Below are 15233 nucleotides of genomic sequence, written 5' to 3'. Positions count from 1 at the left end.
ATATTCTGAATTACATTGAGTCGTTACCACCATGTCCGACATTGAGCTCGACGACCTCTCGCGCAAGCGACAACAGCAATCAGACATCATCGCGGGTGACAAAACGGAGGACGTTATTACATCCGACTCGGACACTGTCTTGTACTGGGCATGGGGAGCGGCAATACTGTGAGTGCCCACTGCTCACCTGCTTGTCGATTGCTCAATGGATTTCAAAACACAGGTTTTTAGTCACAGCGATACCTCTGCTGCTCTTTCCTCGCTTTCTCCTTTTTCTTGTCGAAGGTAGCGAAGCTGAGATGCGAACGGAACTGACGCCTTTGGAGTCATTCCTGTCTCTGCATGTTGGCATTCTGCTGGTTGCGATAGCTTTTGCTCTCATACTCAACGTACGCACGTTCCATGGAATACTGCCTAAGAATGGTCTTGCAAACTGTGATTGAACCTTAGGTACCCTCAATACCCGCGATACAACCGCAACAAAAGACCCCCGGTCATCCGCTGCTGGGCCCGCTTTCTTCCGCATGCGCCTTCACAGCATTCATCTCGTATAATACAAGAACGGTCGGTGCATTAGGCCTGCTTCTCTCACTTGGCACCGCCATCATCAGTGCGTGGGGTTTCTGGGTGGTGAGTGGTTTCCAAAATCTGTACCGCAGCCGATTCACACCGAATCAGATGATGTTTGCGGGCACCTCATCTATTTCAAAGAAGACCGGTGCAGATAAGCATACATCCAGATTTCTTTTTGGCAGTAAGGCCGCTGCCTCATCACAAAAGAAGCAATGGAAGAAGCAGCAGGCAGAGGCAAAGCATCGTTGAACGCGTGAATCGGCTGTATCGCTGAAACGTCATCAAACGTGTTCAATCTGTAATATAGTATTTTAATCGTACCTTTGATTGGGACCACCAGCTGCATTGTATGTAAATATAGGTTGTACAGCATATGTTGGAGAGTGTCGTACATGGCTAGTCGCTTTGACGCAGGTACTGGCAGCTTGCGATGCAAGTCGTTGTAATGCTATCTTGATGCCGTATTCTACATACTCGCAGCAAAATGAATAACAGCGATATCCACAAGCAATGTTGCAGAATACATTAGCAGCCTGTAAAGATAGGGATGCCGTGAACATGAACGCGTGCATGAGTGCATTTTCATCAACGGATATGCTTGATCTCATGCACAAACACAGTCCGCGTGGATTCGCCGTGCCATCCGCGATTGCTGCTGGCACTGACCAGGAACCGTGCTGCGGGGTCAACCACTGAGAGCCAAATAGAGCAGTTGAAAGCATGTAATGCAAAGTAGAATGTTTGTCTTACACATGGAGGATATCAACCCGCCGTGGTGGCCAGGGATGATCTTGAATTGGACTCCTCCCTTGATCTGCTTCTTTCCCGGAGGAGAGTCCTTCGCCTCTGCGACATTCCACAAACGGATATTGTCATTCGAGGCGCTGTGGTACGAGCATATAGTAAGCAATGAGATAACGAAGACTATGCGGGCAGCTTACCATGCCAAATGTCGTCCGTCGGGAAACGCCACTACGCACGAGACAATCCCTGAGCTGGGCGGGTTGCGCAGCGTCTTCCAGATTTTCGGTGTTCCGGAGGCCGAGCGCCCTGTCTGTCTGACATCCCAAATGTCTATAGTCCCGTTCCGCCTGCCCGCATATATCTGCGCTCCATCCGCGGACCAGCATGCCTGCACACCAAGCCCACTGTCAGCCTCAAGATCCGAAGTTGACAAGCGGTCTACACACCGAAACACACCATGGAGGTGTCTTTTCGCTCATCCAGAGCCGTCCCACGCCCTGCCCGGGCGCATATACGCGCGTGTCCCACAGCATAATCTGCCCATCGATCGACGCCGTCATGAGCATGTCCGGCGAAAAGTGTGAATATGTCTCAGGATCGAGGATCGGCGGTGCATTCTTCGGGGCTGCAGTACTACGCACGTTGCGTTGCGCTTGCGTGTGCTGGCCTGACAGCGCCATGCTTGCTCCGCCGCTCTGCGCGACATAGGAGGGGTTCCCAAATGCATTGGCGGCGGGCAGGGCGGAGGTATCCTCCGTATCAAGCTCCCCATCGGCATCTGGCTCGTCGAAGAGCGGATCATAGGATGTGTCGGACTTGACGTCATCATCTTGTTGAAGCAAAGTCGTCAACTCTGTGGAGGATTGGGCTTGCTGACCTGCAAAGACACGCTCTTTGGAATCTAATTCCGCCGACGGAGGTATTGATTGTCCATCGGCCGTATACCTGTCAGAAACGAGCCCGTTCTGGAGGGTTTGTCTGTTACCGTACGGCTCTCCATCCACGCCGGGTGTAGGAGAACTCCAATGATGGCCATCGTAATGGGAGATGAGAGGGCGTACGCCAATCGCGGTTAATTGTGCTCCATGTGACATGAAGTTCCGTACTATCTGGCCTGTGTTGAGGTCCCATTGCTGGACATAAGGGCACCGATAAGAGCTGCTTGGTATCCAGGAGCAACCAAATCAAGCACATACCAGAGCTTCGCCATCCCAACCGGCGCTGAAGAATCCCGTTTCATCGTACGAGAGTGCTAGAGCAGAGACAGGCCGTCCACGGTGACCTCTCATAACATGACATAGCCTGCCGGGCTCGTGGCGTACAGTGAACAAATTGATGGTTCCTTGCTATCCGCAATGTCACTCACTGCAACGCAAGTCTAGTGTATGACACGTACATCTGATCCGGCTAGTGTCCACAGTGCGTCCGACTGCATCGCAAGACTGTACACCGGAGAGAGCGGCGGGTCCTCCAAAGCTGCGTTTCCCCCTTTCGCAGTGAGGTCGACAGGGGAGGGGTTCTCCCACCAAAATTTGATCTGCCCAGCCTTCATGAGCCCCTCCATGACACCGCAGTGATGACGCTGAGGCGCAGTGAGGAAGACCTTGCCGTTCACGGCGGCAAAGACGTCGTAGTCACGGATGTACCCGTCGTCAGAGCCGGTGAGAAGGTGCGACATACAGAAGGAGGCGGCGAGACAGTGCGTAGGCGCTGGATGAGGGATGGCGCAGATGGCTTCTACAGTGTAGGAGCGCGGCCAGATAATGTCAGCGACCAGCTTTGCGCGGCGCATTTGGGCAGGCGAAAACGTGTGGGTAACTGGTGAGGGACTGAGAACTGCTAATGCCGTTAATATCAGAGCGCAGCTCGTATTAACATGTATACCTTTAGGAGGCGACTCTCCCGATAGTGTGTGGTCCGCAGGTGTCGGTACATTCTCTGGCAATGGCTCTGTTGGTGTCGGGAAGACTTGTTTCTGCGGTGGCGTCTCGTCGTCGTCGTAGTCATCGTCCGAGACGTTGTCCGAATCTTCTGTGATTGAGTCCTTCGTTAAGTCAATTCAGCAGAGAGCGGCCGTTACAAGGTGGCTGAACGCACTTCGTCCTCCGATGCCTCCTCCGCCGCGGCTGCCGCGGCGAGATCGCCTTCGAGGGCATCGAGAATGTCCTCGTCTATCTCATCGTCGGAAGAGTTATCGAAGTCGACGTCGTCGAGGACGTCTTCGTCTTCGTCGCTGTTGGCAGACATGAGTGCTGTGGCGGAGACAAGGCTGGGGTCGCGCGTCGATCAACTGAGCGCGATCGAGCACACGCGTCGATTCACTAGCACTGCTCCAACTTGGCTTATATCCGCCACCATGGTTCTCGCTGACTTGGGTCGCAAGCTCAATGCTGCCCTCTCGTCTCTCAGTAGGGCACCAGTCGTCGACGAGAAGGTACGTGTGGCGCTGATATGAACTTGTCGGCTATTCTCAGCTCACCATGGGGACGTAGGTCCTCGATGCTCTTTTGAAGGAAGTGTGCGCCGCTTTGCTGGAATCTGACGTCAACGTCAAGTTGGTTGCTCAGCTACGGCAGAAGGTCAAGGCTAAGGTCAAGGCAGCGCTGGAGGGTGGTGCGGATAAGGGAAAGGAGACAAATAGGAAGACTATAGTCCAGAAGGTATGTGGAAGCACGCATGGCTTCATTTCCATGCAATCTCAGACCTTTCGTCAGGCCATCTTCGATGAACTTGTGCAGCTCGTGGACCCTGGAGTAGAACCATACAAACCAAAGAAGGGACAACCAAATATTATCATGGCTGTGGGTCTGCAGGTGCGGCTGATCACCCCTCTTGGTCTTCAACCGGCTAACTGCTCTGTTTTACAGGGAAATGGAAAGACAACGACATGTACAAAGCTTGCCGTGTACTACCAGAAACGCGGCTTCAAGTCCTGCATCGTTTGTGCAGATACATTCCGAGCCGGTGCCTTCGATCAGACACGGCAGTCTGCCACCAAGGCCAAGGTCGCCTATTTCGGTTCCTACACAGAGACGGATCCCGTTGCAATCGCCGCACAGGGTGTTGCGAAGTTCAAGAAAGAACGGTTTGACGTCATTATTGTCGATACATCTGGTCGACATAAGCAAGAGTCGGAACTGTTCCAGGAGATGGTACAGATCGGGCAGGCGGTCAAGCCTAACATGACTGTGCTAGTCCTTGATGCAAGCATCGGTGAGTTTGGTAAATGCTAGTTAGGAGTGACCGGACTCACTCATGCATCAGGCCAGGCGGCTGAGGCACAGAGCCGCGCATTCAAAGAGAGTGCTGACTTTGGAGCTATCATTGTGACAAAGATGGACGGCCATGCGAAAGGAGGAGGTGCCATCTCCGCGTACGTACCGCTTGCGCTATTAGTCCGTTGCTCATGTTGATGACCATCAGTGTCGCAGCCACCAAGACGCCGATCATCTTCCTCGGTGTAGGCGAACACCTACACGACCTGGATAGGTTCTCGCCACAGCCGTTCATATCAAAGCTGCTGGGATTAGGAGATGTCCAGGGTCTTATGGAGCACATGCAGGACATTGCGACACAGAACCCCGACAAGCAGAAAGAAATGGCGAAGAAGCTGGAGGAGGGCAAACTCAGCATCCGAGACTGGCGAGAGCAAATCTCAAATGTCATGAACATGTGCGTGCAGCCTTACCAGTTCCCCCGCATTCAATTAATGTCTTCTCGTAAACACAGGGGCCCCATTTCTAAGATTGCTTCCATGATACCCGGGCTGCCGCAAGATCTCCTCCAGGGCTCAGACGAAGAGGGCTCCATACGGATGAAACGCATGATCTATATCACCGACAGCATGACCTCCACGGAGCTCGACTCGGACGGCACTCCCTTCATGGAGCTCGCCAAGGACGGGAAGCCTATTGGGCTTACCTGGCGCGTTACTCGCGTCGCACGCGGGAGCGGGACAAGTGTGCGCGAGGTGGAGGAGCTGCTCTGCCAGTACCGCATGATGGCAAACATGGCGAAGCAGGCAGGCGGCAAGAATGGTTGGTTGCAGGCAATCCAGAAGATGCAGGCAGCGGCCGGTGGGCGGGGACGCGGAGCGAACGGCATGCCGACTCCCGCACAGATACAGGCGATGCAGCGTTCCATGCCGCCGGGCATGCTCCAACAGCTGCAACGTCAAATGCGTAACGGCGGCGGCATGCAGGAGATGATGAAGGCGATGATGCAGGGTCAAGGAGGGGACCAATTCGACATGGAAGAAATGCAACGTACGTCGTCACGTTTCTCTGTTGCAGATACAGGACCTGACTTCTTCCCAGGCATGATGGCCCAAATGGGTAATGGGCTCGGTGGACTGGGTGGATTGGGAGGAATGGGTGGTAATATGGCAGATATGTTCAAGATGATGGGCATGAGAGGTGGTACGCAACGCTAAGTTTCCTTATCGCGTGTATGCGATTGCTATATCCCTCAGTATTGTATTGTAGTATCAGTAAATAGGCCAGCAGTTAGACTGATTACCTCAGGACGTTGTCTCTACTAGGGACCTCCCACAGCCTGTTGTCATTGTAGCTGGATTTCACGCAGGATGCATATCACGCAGAAGAATGATGTGCAGTAAGTCGACTCTCCTGTTCCTCGGAATACAGTACACACAAAGGAACGACTACCATGAACCCCGTACGCTATACGAGGACAGAGCGAACAGAGCAAGCAGATGAAAACGGGCGAGTCAACGGACCTGAAGACGAGAACAAACAATAACGAGCGGAGAAAGCACCACGACCGCTATCTCACACACGCATTCCAACGGCCCTCACTTGCTTTCGGTCGCAGCCGTCTCCTTCTGGGAGAAGTCGTGCAGAACGGCGAGCGCCTCGTTGACCTTGCCATTCATGGCATCAGGAGTCTCCAGAAGGTGAAGAAGCTCGGCATTATCCATCTCCAGAAGCATACCCGTGATCTTGCCAGCCAGCTCGGGTTGAGTTCTGCAAAGTACCCATCATCAATATCAATGTTGAGCATGCATCTTACTACGAGATACGTACGAGACAATCTTCATGTAAATGACTTCGCCGAGCATCTGCTTCTGCTCCATAGGCGAAGCGTTGGCAAGTGCCGCAGCAGAAATGGCGAGAGGCTCAACGGCGGAAGCTGGTGGTGCAGATGCAGGCGCAATCGGGACAGCAGATGCTTGACCGGCTGGAGCAGGGACGTTGCGAGTCTGAGGGTTCAACTTATACCCCGGACGAGCAGCGGCAGCAGGGAGTACGGCAGCAGGAGGGCGCGCGGCGGGCGCGCCTTGAGGACCAGCCGGGCGAGGGACGGCACCGTTGATAGCAGGAGCATTGGGCTCGGTTGGAGGAGGAGCACGGCCAGCCGGGGGAGGGCGGGGAGCGCCACGTGGGTAGCCGGACATACCAGGGTATCCTTGAGGAGGCTGGCCGTAGGGCGGCATGGGCATGCCAGGGACCTGTCCGTTAGGTGCATAGCGCGGGCGAGGAGGAAGCATGCCCGGTTGGCCATAGCCCATCATACCGCGACCACCTTGAGGAGGGAATCCCGGGCCAGGAGGGTAGTACATAGGACCACCCATGTAGCCACCGAGCCCGCTTGCTGCAGCCTGCTGCATCCTTATCTGATTGCGCTGTGCGATCTGACTCTCGAGCTGCTGCCTACGAACCTCACGGCGCTGAGCAAGGGAGACATAAAGCGGCTTCGAACCGATCATCTTGTTGTTCATCTCCGCGACCGCCTTGGTCGCCTCGTCGGGCGAAGAGAAGCAAACGAATCCGAAGCCTTTCGATGTACCCTTCTCGTCGCGCATCACCTTCGCGCTAGTGATGGTACCAAAAGGCTCGAACTCGGCACGCAGCCTGTCATCGTCGATGTCATCTTCAAGGTTTTTGATGTAGAGATTGACACCCTGGTACTTGCTCAACTTCTCCATCTTCGCTTGCTCGTAGGACTTGCGAAGCTCCGCTTCGCGCTCAGCCTTCTTTTGTGCCCGAGTGACGAAAAGCTTCTTGCCCCTGAACTCAGAGTCGTGAAGGGTGTCGACAGCCTGCTGAGCCTCTTCGTGATTCTCGAAGTTCACGAAACCGAATCCGCGACTGTTGCCCTCATCATCACGCTGGATCACAGCTGAGGTGACGTTGCCGAATTGCTTGAACAGGTCAAGGAATTCTTCCTCAGTCGCCTCAGCGTCAATGTTCTTCACATAAATGTTGGTGAACCGCGCCTTCATCTCCTCGAGCTTGGATTCGCGCTCCTGTATCAATCATTCAACGAGCAGTCAACAAACTCTCCAGATAACGACGAACCTTGCGCGAGATGTGGTGGCCGACGTAAACCTTCTTATCGTTCAAGAGCATGCCGTTCACCGCCTTGATGGCAGTCTCAGCAGCTTCGGCTGTCTCATAGTGGACGAACCCGTAGCCCTTCGAACGGCCGTGCTCATCGGTGGCGACCTTGCACGACAAGACGTTACCAAATGCGGCGAAGGTGTCATGAAGGGCCTAATCGGCTGGAGTTAGCAATGACTCCCGCGGAGTAACTCGAATATTACCAACCTTGTTATCGATCTGTTCATCGAGGTTCTTGATGAAAATATTGCCTTGGCCAGTCTTGCGGAGGGCAGGATCGCGCTGAGACCACATGATGCGGCTGAACAACACGCATATATCAACTTACGCAGTCTGGATGATAGAGATCTGTGCGTACCAAGCACGCCCCTTGATCAAGGAGTAGTTCAACTGCTCCAGAGCACGCTCGCCGTCTGCAGCGTTGAGATAGTTTACATAGGCGTAACCGAGGGAACGACGGGTGACAGCATCGCGGCAGACACGAATGCTATGCAAGTGTGAAATTCGGGTCCATCTAAGATGATCTAAGCGACTTACCTCGCGACAGGTCCAAGCAAGTTGAAAATCTCAAAGAGCATGGCCTCGGTCACCGTCGGATCAAGCTCACCAACATAGAGCGAGGCCGAAGGGGCGGACGCCTGAGGAGGAGGTGCCGGGTTGTATGCCGGAACAGGCGGCATAACCGCAGGCGCAGGAGGCGGCGCGGGCGTGGGCGCCGCCTCGGAAACCTGAGGGACGAGAGCCTCTTGAGGCTGAGCGACAGAAGGAGATACGGACATTGGATTTTCTGGGGTTATGGGGGGGTCGTTACTGCGATGTGGACTTTTCTGCGACTATCGAGGCGGTGTAGATTAGCACGGGCCATGGTGAGGCTGTCGAAAAACGACGCACACAGGAGGGGTCGAGGCAACTGCTTTTTGAATATTTTTGTATTGTTTTTTGAAAGCTTTGGGCCTGGAAAGAGAAATGAGTGCAGGAAAGGGAAATGAGTGCAAACGGACGGAAGGCGGCGCGAAGAACACGCACCTAAGATGAGGGTTTGAAGAAAAGAGTAGGCGACGCCTTGCCGTTCTAAGACGAGTCAGTTGAAACCCCGACCCAAATATTTGATGGCCGTTCGGCGTCTGCCGTCCTGTGCGGGACGCCCGTATCTGGCCACTTCACATTTGAGAATGGTACGTGCCAACCATACAAGCAGCATTACATTGCGCGTCATAGCAGAAGCCATACAGAATGAGGCAATTGTACATATTGGAGTCCGAAGCATAAACTAAGGAGACGCCAGCGTCCTAACCTCGCGTGAAATACGCTTTCGCACCATGGGTAGCAAGCTCGGCTTTCGCCTGGAACATAGCTGCATGAGCATGCAGATTTACTCAGAAGCATTCCGCAACCTACCTTTTCGACAGAGTGGCCGGCTGCTTTGTTGTGTGCCCAAATCTATATAACTGACTTAGTACAGGCTGCGCTGCTAACGTAGACGAACGCTTACTTGTCGGTAAAATATGGCATTTCCGACACCTTGCAAAATCCAACCGATAGATGCGATAGTGCCCAGGATTCCGGCCGCGATGGCTCCTCTGACATACATTTGGATCATTTGGATGAGGCCCGCAGAGCCAGTGCTGCGCGATAACGCCACGATTAGGCTAATTTAAGAGACGTCTGCCAGACATGCTCACCTTGGAATGCCTATAATCCTGTATTCTACTTTCAGCATGCAAACAAGTGGAGCGCAGCGTGTTTGCCACTCACATATATAGCGAGTATAGCAAATGGAAGCCACAGAATACAAAGTATAAATCTGCATGCAAGGCAAAGTCAGTGAGCGAAGGAGGCACCGTCCAATTATGAACGCACAGTAATATAAGGCTTGCTCCTGTAAGCATCCAAGCAACCTTCTTCAGTCTCGCGCGAACCCAATAGAGGCTTCGCCCTCACCTTCATGAACCCGTTATAGATTGGTCTACGAAAATGAGGTCAAGAGATGGTAGCGCGTAAGACGCAACAATATCCATACCGGTACCACAGGAGGAAAGAGAGAGGCGGTATGACGATAAGATAGCTATGCCACGTATAGATATGAGTGTCGCGACTTCGGCCAGAGGCGTACTCACCCAATACTCGATCCAAGGTCACTTGCGCCGTTGCTCGAACCCGAAGTTAGGACGAAGATACATGCGATCATGTTGATAACCAGTGTGCCGACCAGCACAAACCATAGCTGATACAGTCGCGTTATCAGTTGTTGGAAGCCCTCCGGAATTTCATCCTTGATGGAGTGAAAAATGACGGGGTAGACTGGCTCGAGTATGCGATAAGTACTCCTGATACATGCTAAGAGCAATGCACGCACAGGGAGGCCAATTATTCCGCCCGAATCTCCTGATGTGTTCAGCTTTCTGGTTCAGCTCCTGCTCCCTCCGTTCGAGATCTCTCTCGCGCTGGCTCAGTGTCTCCAATCGTGCAGCATCGGTAGTACTGGCATAGTTGAGGCTGGGCTCCGGTATAGGATCCTCGAAAGGGTTCGCGTCCAAGGAGTGCGTGGACGCAAAGGGGTTTTCTGTGTATTTGCCTGGGCCAAAGGCAGTCAATAGCAGATGACGTGAAAAGGGCGACAGGTCGTACTCATGTCTTCCATGATGGTGGTAACGGTGAACGTGGAGTGTAGGCAGCGATCAACGCATGCAATGCCTGCGGAGGCGCTGCGCGCAGCCCCGCATGCCCAAACTCAGCCACCGGCAGTGCTCGCGGCGTTGCAACCGATCGTGTTCGCAAGGTTCTTGCGAACAACCTCTCGCTTATTCCACACGGCTCGACCGATATTTTATGGCGTGCTCCCTTTGGCTGTACCTCTGCCAAACCAGCGTGGATGGCCATCGCGTTCGGCACCTTCGGCCTTTCGATGACGCAGCTGACGAGCCAGCGTTCCTTTCTTAGCAGTTGACCCTCATATCATCACGACGGGTTTATCTGCGCTCGCACGGTGGACACCCGTGAGCAAGCACTCGAGACAGGAGCGATCAAGCATCTCCCGAGTCCCCCCAACCTCCAGACCTCGCATCGAACGGTCCTCTCGTCAGCTGCCTTATCTGCAGACCCTGGAGTGATCCTCGACCATCTCTGATCGTCCTTTTTTACAATTATGACTGTCCGTCCTTACGTCTCTTCTCCAATCGAGTACGGAAATGCTGCCTCGTTTTGGGTGGAGTACCCCTCTGGACTTGTCGATCTAACTCGGGAGGCCCATCTTCCCACGGATGAAGCAACGAAGAAAGATGTTCAAGCTCCATCGCTGCAACCTAGGACGCAACTAGAGATTTCGGTAGATGCATTACGAACGGTTAGAATTGCGAAGGAGCGGACAGCCATCGTGATCATCGACATGCAGAAGTACGTCCTGCTGTTGCACTGTGAGGCGATAGGAGACGGATTGAATCTCATATCATCATTCGTCAGCTTCTTCTTGCATCCCGACTATAGGGATCATCCTACTGGGCTGGCGTGTGTTCTGCCCCTGATGAACATTGTACCTGCGCTACGCATGCAAGGAGTGAAGATTATCTGGGTGTACGTGCAGAATATCCTTCGTGAATTATACGCTCAACGAGTCGGCTCTTTATGCAGTAATTGGGGACTCACTGAACACGAGCTCACGACAATACCGCCCGCCCTGGTTCGCAGCTTCGCGAAGAAAGGCAGAGGCGGCTTTGGCTCGCTACTACCAGGTAGCTTTGGACGGTTGCTCATGAGAGGAGAGTACAACGCAGATCTATACGGTCCATTACACCAGATGTATGAGGAGGGTAAGAGAGAAGGGACGGACGTCTGGATCCACAAGAATCGGTGAGCATGGACATTTCTTCAGAATGAGTCACCTTGCTTAGCTGCTATGACAGCATGAGTGGACTATGGGGTTATCAAACAGCGCTCGACCTGTATCTTCAAGAGCACGGCATCACGACGCTGTTTTTTGCGGGGGTTAATGCCGACCAAGTATGCGTGCAGTGGTCATGCACGCTGGATAGTGCTGACCGGCTCTGATTACCAAGTGTGTCCTAGGGACTCTTGTGGACGCGTATGCTAGAGGATATGATTGCATCACCATCAAAGACTGTGTCGCTACCACCTCTCCGCCGGGAGGACTCGAGAATGTGTTGTTCAATGCTACTCGCGTATGTCCAGCCTTCAACTTTCTGCATTATACTATTTCGCTTGCTAATAGATGCGCTTGCAGAACTATGGGTTCGTAACCGACACGAGGCGTATCATAGATGCCATTAAGTATTCTCAGTGACACGCTAACAATCAGCGGGAGTAGAATTGTAATTGTATCTTGTTCAGCTTGGAGGTGTCCCTACGGGTTACTTGGAGTTTCTATAGTTTGTGACGAAAAGTAGAACTTGAGATTGAAGAATGTCTATCTCAACTTTGAACGTGTGGCAGAAATGGTCACGCCACCGCGCCGAAAACGCGTCAGATCAAGAATCATCGGGGCGGAACGCGTCTGCTCTTGATCCTCATCACCACACCACTCCTCAATCAAGGCAAACTTAGAACCGATGGAGGCAGCTCTGCAAAAGATATTAGTAGTTGGAGGGAATGGCTTCGTTGGTCAGTGTCAAGTTGGCAGATTCGCAATGTCATGCGAGATTTATGATTCGTGGTCCCAACTATGACGTAGGTTCTGCTGTGTGCAAACTCGCCCTTGCGCGAGGATTTCAAGTGACCAGCATCAGGTAAGCTAATCTGTGCTGCATAATGGGGCACCGAGCCTCACGTCGTGGTAGTCGATCCGGGGCCCCATACACCACTCCCAAGGGCCATTCGCCCGCCTGGACTTCCAAAGTGTTGCCCCTCTCCTAGCTATTTGACGGCAGCATCCTCATATTTCATCTGATACATAGGTGAATTGGCGAGCGGCCGATGCACTGAAGCCAGAAACATACTCTCACATCCTCCCTGATGTAACCGCCGTGGTGCATACACTCGGTACACTCCTGGAAGATGTAAGGTACAAAACTGCTCTGAAGGAGGGCAATCTGCCCGCTCTCATCGGCACGCTTATATCGGACACATTGGGCGGCGGACCCTCGGCCAATCCACTAGCACGAGGCGCAGACCGCCCTGGGAGCTACGAGCAGCTCAACAGGGATGCCGGTACGTCCAACTGTCCAGCGTCTTGTCGTCGATGCATCATCATTCATTTTTTTCCCGGGATACTGCGATAGCTTTACGAGCTTGCGAGGCGTTCGTCTCGTCTCAGCCCACAGTACGGGTTGAGGGTCCAAGACCATTCATCTTCATATCCGCAGAGGACGTTTTCCGTCCATTGATTTCAGCTCGTTACATTGAGACGAAACGCGAAGCAGAGCTTGGCATCGAGCAGATGATGACAGGAAACTCGAACTATCGAGGGGTGTACATGCGGCCAAGTACGCTTTTATTTCCGTTCTCGCCGCTATAGTGAGTCTGATGTCTTTCAACCATTGTCAGGCTTGATCTACCATCCCCACTTCCGTCCACTCACCTCTCCTATTGCCGCTGCACTGGACTTGTCAGCAACCATACACTCCAAGATACCCCCGGGTCTGCCCACTCCGTCTGGGCTGCTGCGTTCGCTGGCGTCGAGGCTTCCTACATCAACCGCGCAACCGCTTGTCTCGCCGTCTCCCTTGGACTCGGTAGCGAATGCCATGACCATCCCGCCCATCCATGTGGATCATGTTGCTGAGGCCATTTGCATCGCCGCGGACATCAATAGGCCTGACGTGAGGGGTGTATATGGTGTGCGGCAGATGAGGGAGCTCATCGGTTGGACGCTGAAGGGCCGACAGCAGACCCCTGTCCCTGCCCAGCAGCAGCACGCGTAGGCCGTAGCTTGTAAAGATTAAACGTACTGTAATTCTGTATTCTACTCCTCTGGCACAACAATTCTACATGAAGCCGCCGTAACTTGAGGAGCGGGCTGTCGCGATGAGGTGACTGTCCGGAGAACCCTATGCAATGGGACGATGTCGGGATCGCGTGATTTGGCTGTGATGGCCAAGAGAGCCAGCCCAGGCCAGCCCCGGGATGCGGCGAAGTACTTACTTGCAGGGATTATCGGCTCGCTCGACCTTGCCAGCTCCTTCGCTCGCCCGCGCCCGGCGTCGACGGCGACAGTCCTCAGCAGCACAGGTAAGAATCCATCGCACCGAGTTACTCAGAGCAGCAGAGCGCTAACCCAAACGCCGCCATCCCACATTCGCCCCCAACACAATGATGACGCCGGCAGCTCGTCGTCGTCGCAGTAAGAGGAGCCCACACAAGCCCACACCCCGCATTCCATACCCCGCACGCTCCTAGCAAGACTCGCTTGCAGATCCAATCAGCTAACATGTCGCTGTCCCCGCTTCGGCCGAAGGGAGTGTGGGCAGGATGGCGCGCGTTCCGATCATCCGCCCCTGCCAATAAGGCTCTTCCGTTCTCCTTGAACAATGTGTCTGCTGGCTCCGTCGCTTCCGTCAACCATGGAGAAGGCAACATCCTGCGTATGCTCATGTTTGGTAAACCGGGTGCGGGCAAGGGAACCCTGTCGGCGAGGCTGGTCAAAAAGTATGACATTCTTTCGCTATCCACCGGCGACTTGTTGCGTCAACACATCGCAGAGAGGTATGCTACCGTCATGACGTGCAGTCAGTCTGAGTTTTGATTCAATTCGCACTCGCTTCAGGACGGAGGTTGGCCGAATAGCGGAGGACGTCGTCGCCACCGGCGGACTGCTGCCCGACGACGTTATGCTCAAGGTGGTTACAAGCAAGCTAGATTTGTCTCCCAACAAGGTCTGTTAGATTGACCTATGTAAGTACCCGAGATTGACGTGAGAGCAGCATTGGATTCTGGATGGCTTCCCTCGGACGCTAGGTCAAGGGAAATTGTTGGATGACCACCTGAGGTAAGGCGCCCGTTCAGATTTGGCGTCGCTTAGGATCTGCCTCACACGCTGTACTCAGAGCGCAAGGACGTCCACTCAGTTTGGTAGTCAATCTTGATGTCGCCGATGAAGTCATTCTTAGCCGGATATCTGATCGCTGGGTGCATCTACCTTCGGGTAGGGTGTACAATCTCTCATACAACCCACCAAAAGTCGCCGGCCTCGACGATGAAACAGGCGAGCCTTTGACTAAACGGCCAGATGACAATCCGGTATGTCAGGGTCTTGCAGCCACATGCGCATTCCTTGACGTTCGCTATCTTGTCAGGAAACATTCGCTCGCCGGCTGGAGAAATACTACGGAGCAACATCCCCGCTCATAGAGTATTACAGAAATCAAGTACCTCCCAGCGTGAGTGTAGTCAGCCTGGCTGGCGCGACCTCGGACGAGATTTGGCCACAATTGGAGACTATCGTCCGCACACACTTCCCGAATGTCAAGGAACGGGCGGAGACGAGAGAACAGAAAAGACGTACCAGCCTCAGCGAAGCGGTACTCGCCAGGAATGTGGCTCAAAAGGCTGCTAAGAGTACAATGAGGGAGTTTTGATCCTCGACCGCTTGGATACGTTCTTTCC

At 53.7% G+C, this 15233-nt stretch overlaps 8 protein-coding genes across 8 annotated transcripts; 5 read left to right on the top strand and 3 right to left on the bottom strand.

Annotated features, from left to right (window-relative positions):
- Nucleotides 1–13: 13 nt before the first annotated feature.
- Nucleotides 14–827, top strand: LAESUDRAFT_722471 (uncharacterized protein). Its single transcript, XM_040908218.1, has 4 exons — nucleotides 14–168; nucleotides 224–389; nucleotides 451–630; nucleotides 679–827. The coding sequence occupies exons 1-4, from the start codon at nucleotides 32–34 to the stop codon at nucleotides 820–822; spliced, it is 627 nt and encodes a 208-aa protein (XP_040767246.1). The 5' UTR covers nucleotides 14–31; the 3' UTR covers nucleotides 823–827.
- Nucleotides 828–1158: 331 nt separating this feature from the next.
- On the bottom strand, nucleotides 1159–3564 carry LAESUDRAFT_756461 (WD40 repeat-like protein; the record flags this gene model as incomplete). The annotated part of the gene is made up of 8 exons (XM_040912180.1): nucleotides 1159–1265; nucleotides 1324–1457; nucleotides 1515–1705; nucleotides 1764–2450; nucleotides 2514–2663; nucleotides 2714–3153; nucleotides 3202–3361; nucleotides 3415–3564. The coding sequence occupies 8 exons, from the start codon at nucleotides 3562–3564 to the stop codon at nucleotides 1159–1161; spliced, it is 2019 nt and encodes a 672-aa protein (XP_040767245.1).
- Nucleotides 3565–3673: 109 nt separating this feature from the next.
- On the top strand, nucleotides 3674–5749 carry LAESUDRAFT_646415 (signal recognition particle protein; the record flags this gene model as incomplete). Its single annotated transcript, XM_040903982.1, has 8 exons — nucleotides 3674–3751; nucleotides 3810–3977; nucleotides 4032–4130; nucleotides 4185–4530; nucleotides 4582–4690; nucleotides 4741–4989; nucleotides 5047–5582; nucleotides 5634–5749. 8 exons carry the CDS (start codon nucleotides 3674–3676, stop codon nucleotides 5747–5749), a joined length of 1701 nt encoding a protein of 566 aa, XP_040767244.1.
- Nucleotides 5750–5996: 247 nt separating this feature from the next.
- LAESUDRAFT_722467 (polyadenylate binding protein) lies at nucleotides 5997–8620 on the bottom strand. Its single transcript, XM_040908217.1, has 7 exons — nucleotides 8571–8620; nucleotides 8217–8512; nucleotides 8038–8166; nucleotides 7887–7980; nucleotides 7638–7832; nucleotides 6363–7585; nucleotides 5997–6302 (listed from the first exon to the last, which is right to left on the bottom strand). Exons 2-7 carry the CDS (start codon nucleotides 8456–8458, stop codon nucleotides 6131–6133), a joined length of 2055 nt encoding a protein of 684 aa, XP_040767243.1. The 5' UTR covers nucleotides 8459–8512; nucleotides 8571–8620; the 3' UTR covers nucleotides 5997–6130.
- Nucleotides 8621–8968: 348 nt separating this feature from the next.
- On the bottom strand, nucleotides 8969–10464 carry LAESUDRAFT_695049 (scamp-domain-containing protein; the record flags this gene model as incomplete). Its single annotated transcript, XM_040906225.1, has 11 exons — nucleotides 10308–10464; nucleotides 10036–10254; nucleotides 9797–9980; nucleotides 9700–9744; nucleotides 9621–9645; nucleotides 9540–9558; nucleotides 9435–9483; nucleotides 9362–9379; nucleotides 9172–9304; nucleotides 9078–9119; nucleotides 8969–9022 (listed from the first exon to the last, which is right to left on the bottom strand). Exons 1-11 carry the CDS (start codon nucleotides 10318–10320, stop codon nucleotides 8969–8971), a joined length of 801 nt encoding a protein of 266 aa, XP_040767242.1. The 5' UTR covers nucleotides 10321–10464.
- A 209-nt stretch (nucleotides 10465–10673) lies between these two features.
- Nucleotides 10674–12056, top strand: LAESUDRAFT_722464 (Isochorismatase hydrolase). The gene is made up of 6 exons (XM_040908216.1): nucleotides 10674–11072; nucleotides 11139–11249; nucleotides 11307–11525; nucleotides 11579–11675; nucleotides 11732–11854; nucleotides 11917–12056. Exons 1-6 carry the CDS (start codon nucleotides 10825–10827, stop codon nucleotides 11974–11976), a joined length of 858 nt encoding a protein of 285 aa, XP_040767241.1. The 5' UTR covers nucleotides 10674–10824; the 3' UTR covers nucleotides 11977–12056.
- LAESUDRAFT_674196 (mitochondrial protein) lies at nucleotides 11763–13644 on the top strand. The gene is made up of 6 exons (XM_040905548.1): nucleotides 11763–12293; nucleotides 12364–12418; nucleotides 12470–12527; nucleotides 12587–12839; nucleotides 12911–13114; nucleotides 13176–13644. Exons 1-6 carry the CDS (start codon nucleotides 12242–12244, stop codon nucleotides 13550–13552), a joined length of 999 nt encoding a protein of 332 aa, XP_040767240.1. The 5' UTR covers nucleotides 11763–12241; the 3' UTR covers nucleotides 13553–13644.
- Nucleotides 13645–14058: 414 nt separating this feature from the next.
- LAESUDRAFT_735194 (adenylate kinase) lies at nucleotides 14059–15205 on the top strand (the record flags this gene model as incomplete). Its single annotated transcript, XM_040910569.1, has 5 exons — nucleotides 14059–14333; nucleotides 14395–14503; nucleotides 14552–14616; nucleotides 14675–14867; nucleotides 14924–15205. The coding sequence occupies 5 exons, from the start codon at nucleotides 14059–14061 to the stop codon at nucleotides 15203–15205; spliced, it is 924 nt and encodes a 307-aa protein (XP_040767239.1).
- Between the last annotated feature and the right edge of the window lie 28 nt (nucleotides 15206–15233).

The sequence above is a fragment of the Laetiporus sulphureus genome (assembly GCF_001632365.1).
Source record: "Laetiporus sulphureus 93-53 unplaced genomic scaffold LAESUscaffold_7, whole genome shotgun sequence".
Lineage (NCBI taxonomy): Eukaryota > Fungi > Basidiomycota > Agaricomycetes > Polyporales > Laetiporaceae > Laetiporus > Laetiporus sulphureus.
This window is presented reverse-complemented; position numbering and strand designations above follow the sequence as displayed.

What these genes read in the sequence shown, in the direction of transcription:
- LAESUDRAFT_674196 (XM_040905548.1), top strand. Translation starts at nt 12,242, where the DNA reads ATGGAGGCAGCTCTGCAAAAGATATTAGTAGTTGGAGGGAATGGCTTC. An exon ending in GCAGCTCAACAGGGATGCCG is followed by an intron (nt 12,840 to 12,910) that starts GTACGTCCAACT and finishes ATACTGCGATAG; the next exon opens with CTTTACGAGCTTGCGAGGCG. An exon ending in AGGGGTGTACATGCGGCCAA is followed by an intron (nt 13,115 to 13,175) that starts GTACGCTTTTAT and finishes AACCATTGTCAG; the next exon opens with GCTTGATCTACCATCCCCAC.
- LAESUDRAFT_722464 (XM_040908216.1), top strand. Translation starts at nt 10,825, where the DNA reads ATGACTGTCCGTCCTTACGTCTCTTCTCCAATCGAGTACGGAAATGCT. An exon ending in GTGATCATCGACATGCAGAA is followed by an intron (nt 11,073 to 11,138) that starts GTACGTCCTGCT and finishes ATCATTCGTCAG; the next exon opens with CTTCTTCTTGCATCCCGACT. An exon ending in CGGGGGTTAATGCCGACCAA is followed by an intron (nt 11,676 to 11,731) that starts GTATGCGTGCAG and finishes CTGATTACCAAG; the next exon opens with TGTGTCCTAGGGACTCTTGT.
- LAESUDRAFT_722471 (XM_040908218.1), top strand. Translation starts at nt 32, where the DNA reads ATGTCCGACATTGAGCTCGACGACCTCTCGCGCAAGCGACAACAGCAA. An exon ending in GCATGGGGAGCGGCAATACT is followed by an intron (nt 169 to 223) that starts GTGAGTGCCCAC and finishes TTCAAAACACAG; the next exon opens with GTTTTTAGTCACAGCGATAC. An exon ending in CTTTTGCTCTCATACTCAAC is followed by an intron (nt 390 to 450) that starts GTACGCACGTTC and finishes ATTGAACCTTAG; the next exon opens with GTACCCTCAATACCCGCGAT.
- LAESUDRAFT_722467 (XM_040908217.1), bottom strand. Translation starts at nt 8,458, where the DNA reads ATGTCCGTATCTCCTTCTGTCGCTCAGCCTCAAGAGGCTCTCGTCCCT. An exon ending in TTGATCAAGGGGCGTGCTTG is followed by an intron (nt 7,981 to 8,037) that starts GTACGCACAGAT and finishes CGTGTTGTTCAG; the next exon opens with CCGCATCATGTGGTCTCAGC. An exon ending in GCCACCACATCTCGCGCAAG is followed by an intron (nt 7,586 to 7,637) that starts GTTCGTCGTTAT and finishes TGATTGATACAG; the next exon opens with GAGCGCGAATCCAAGCTCGA.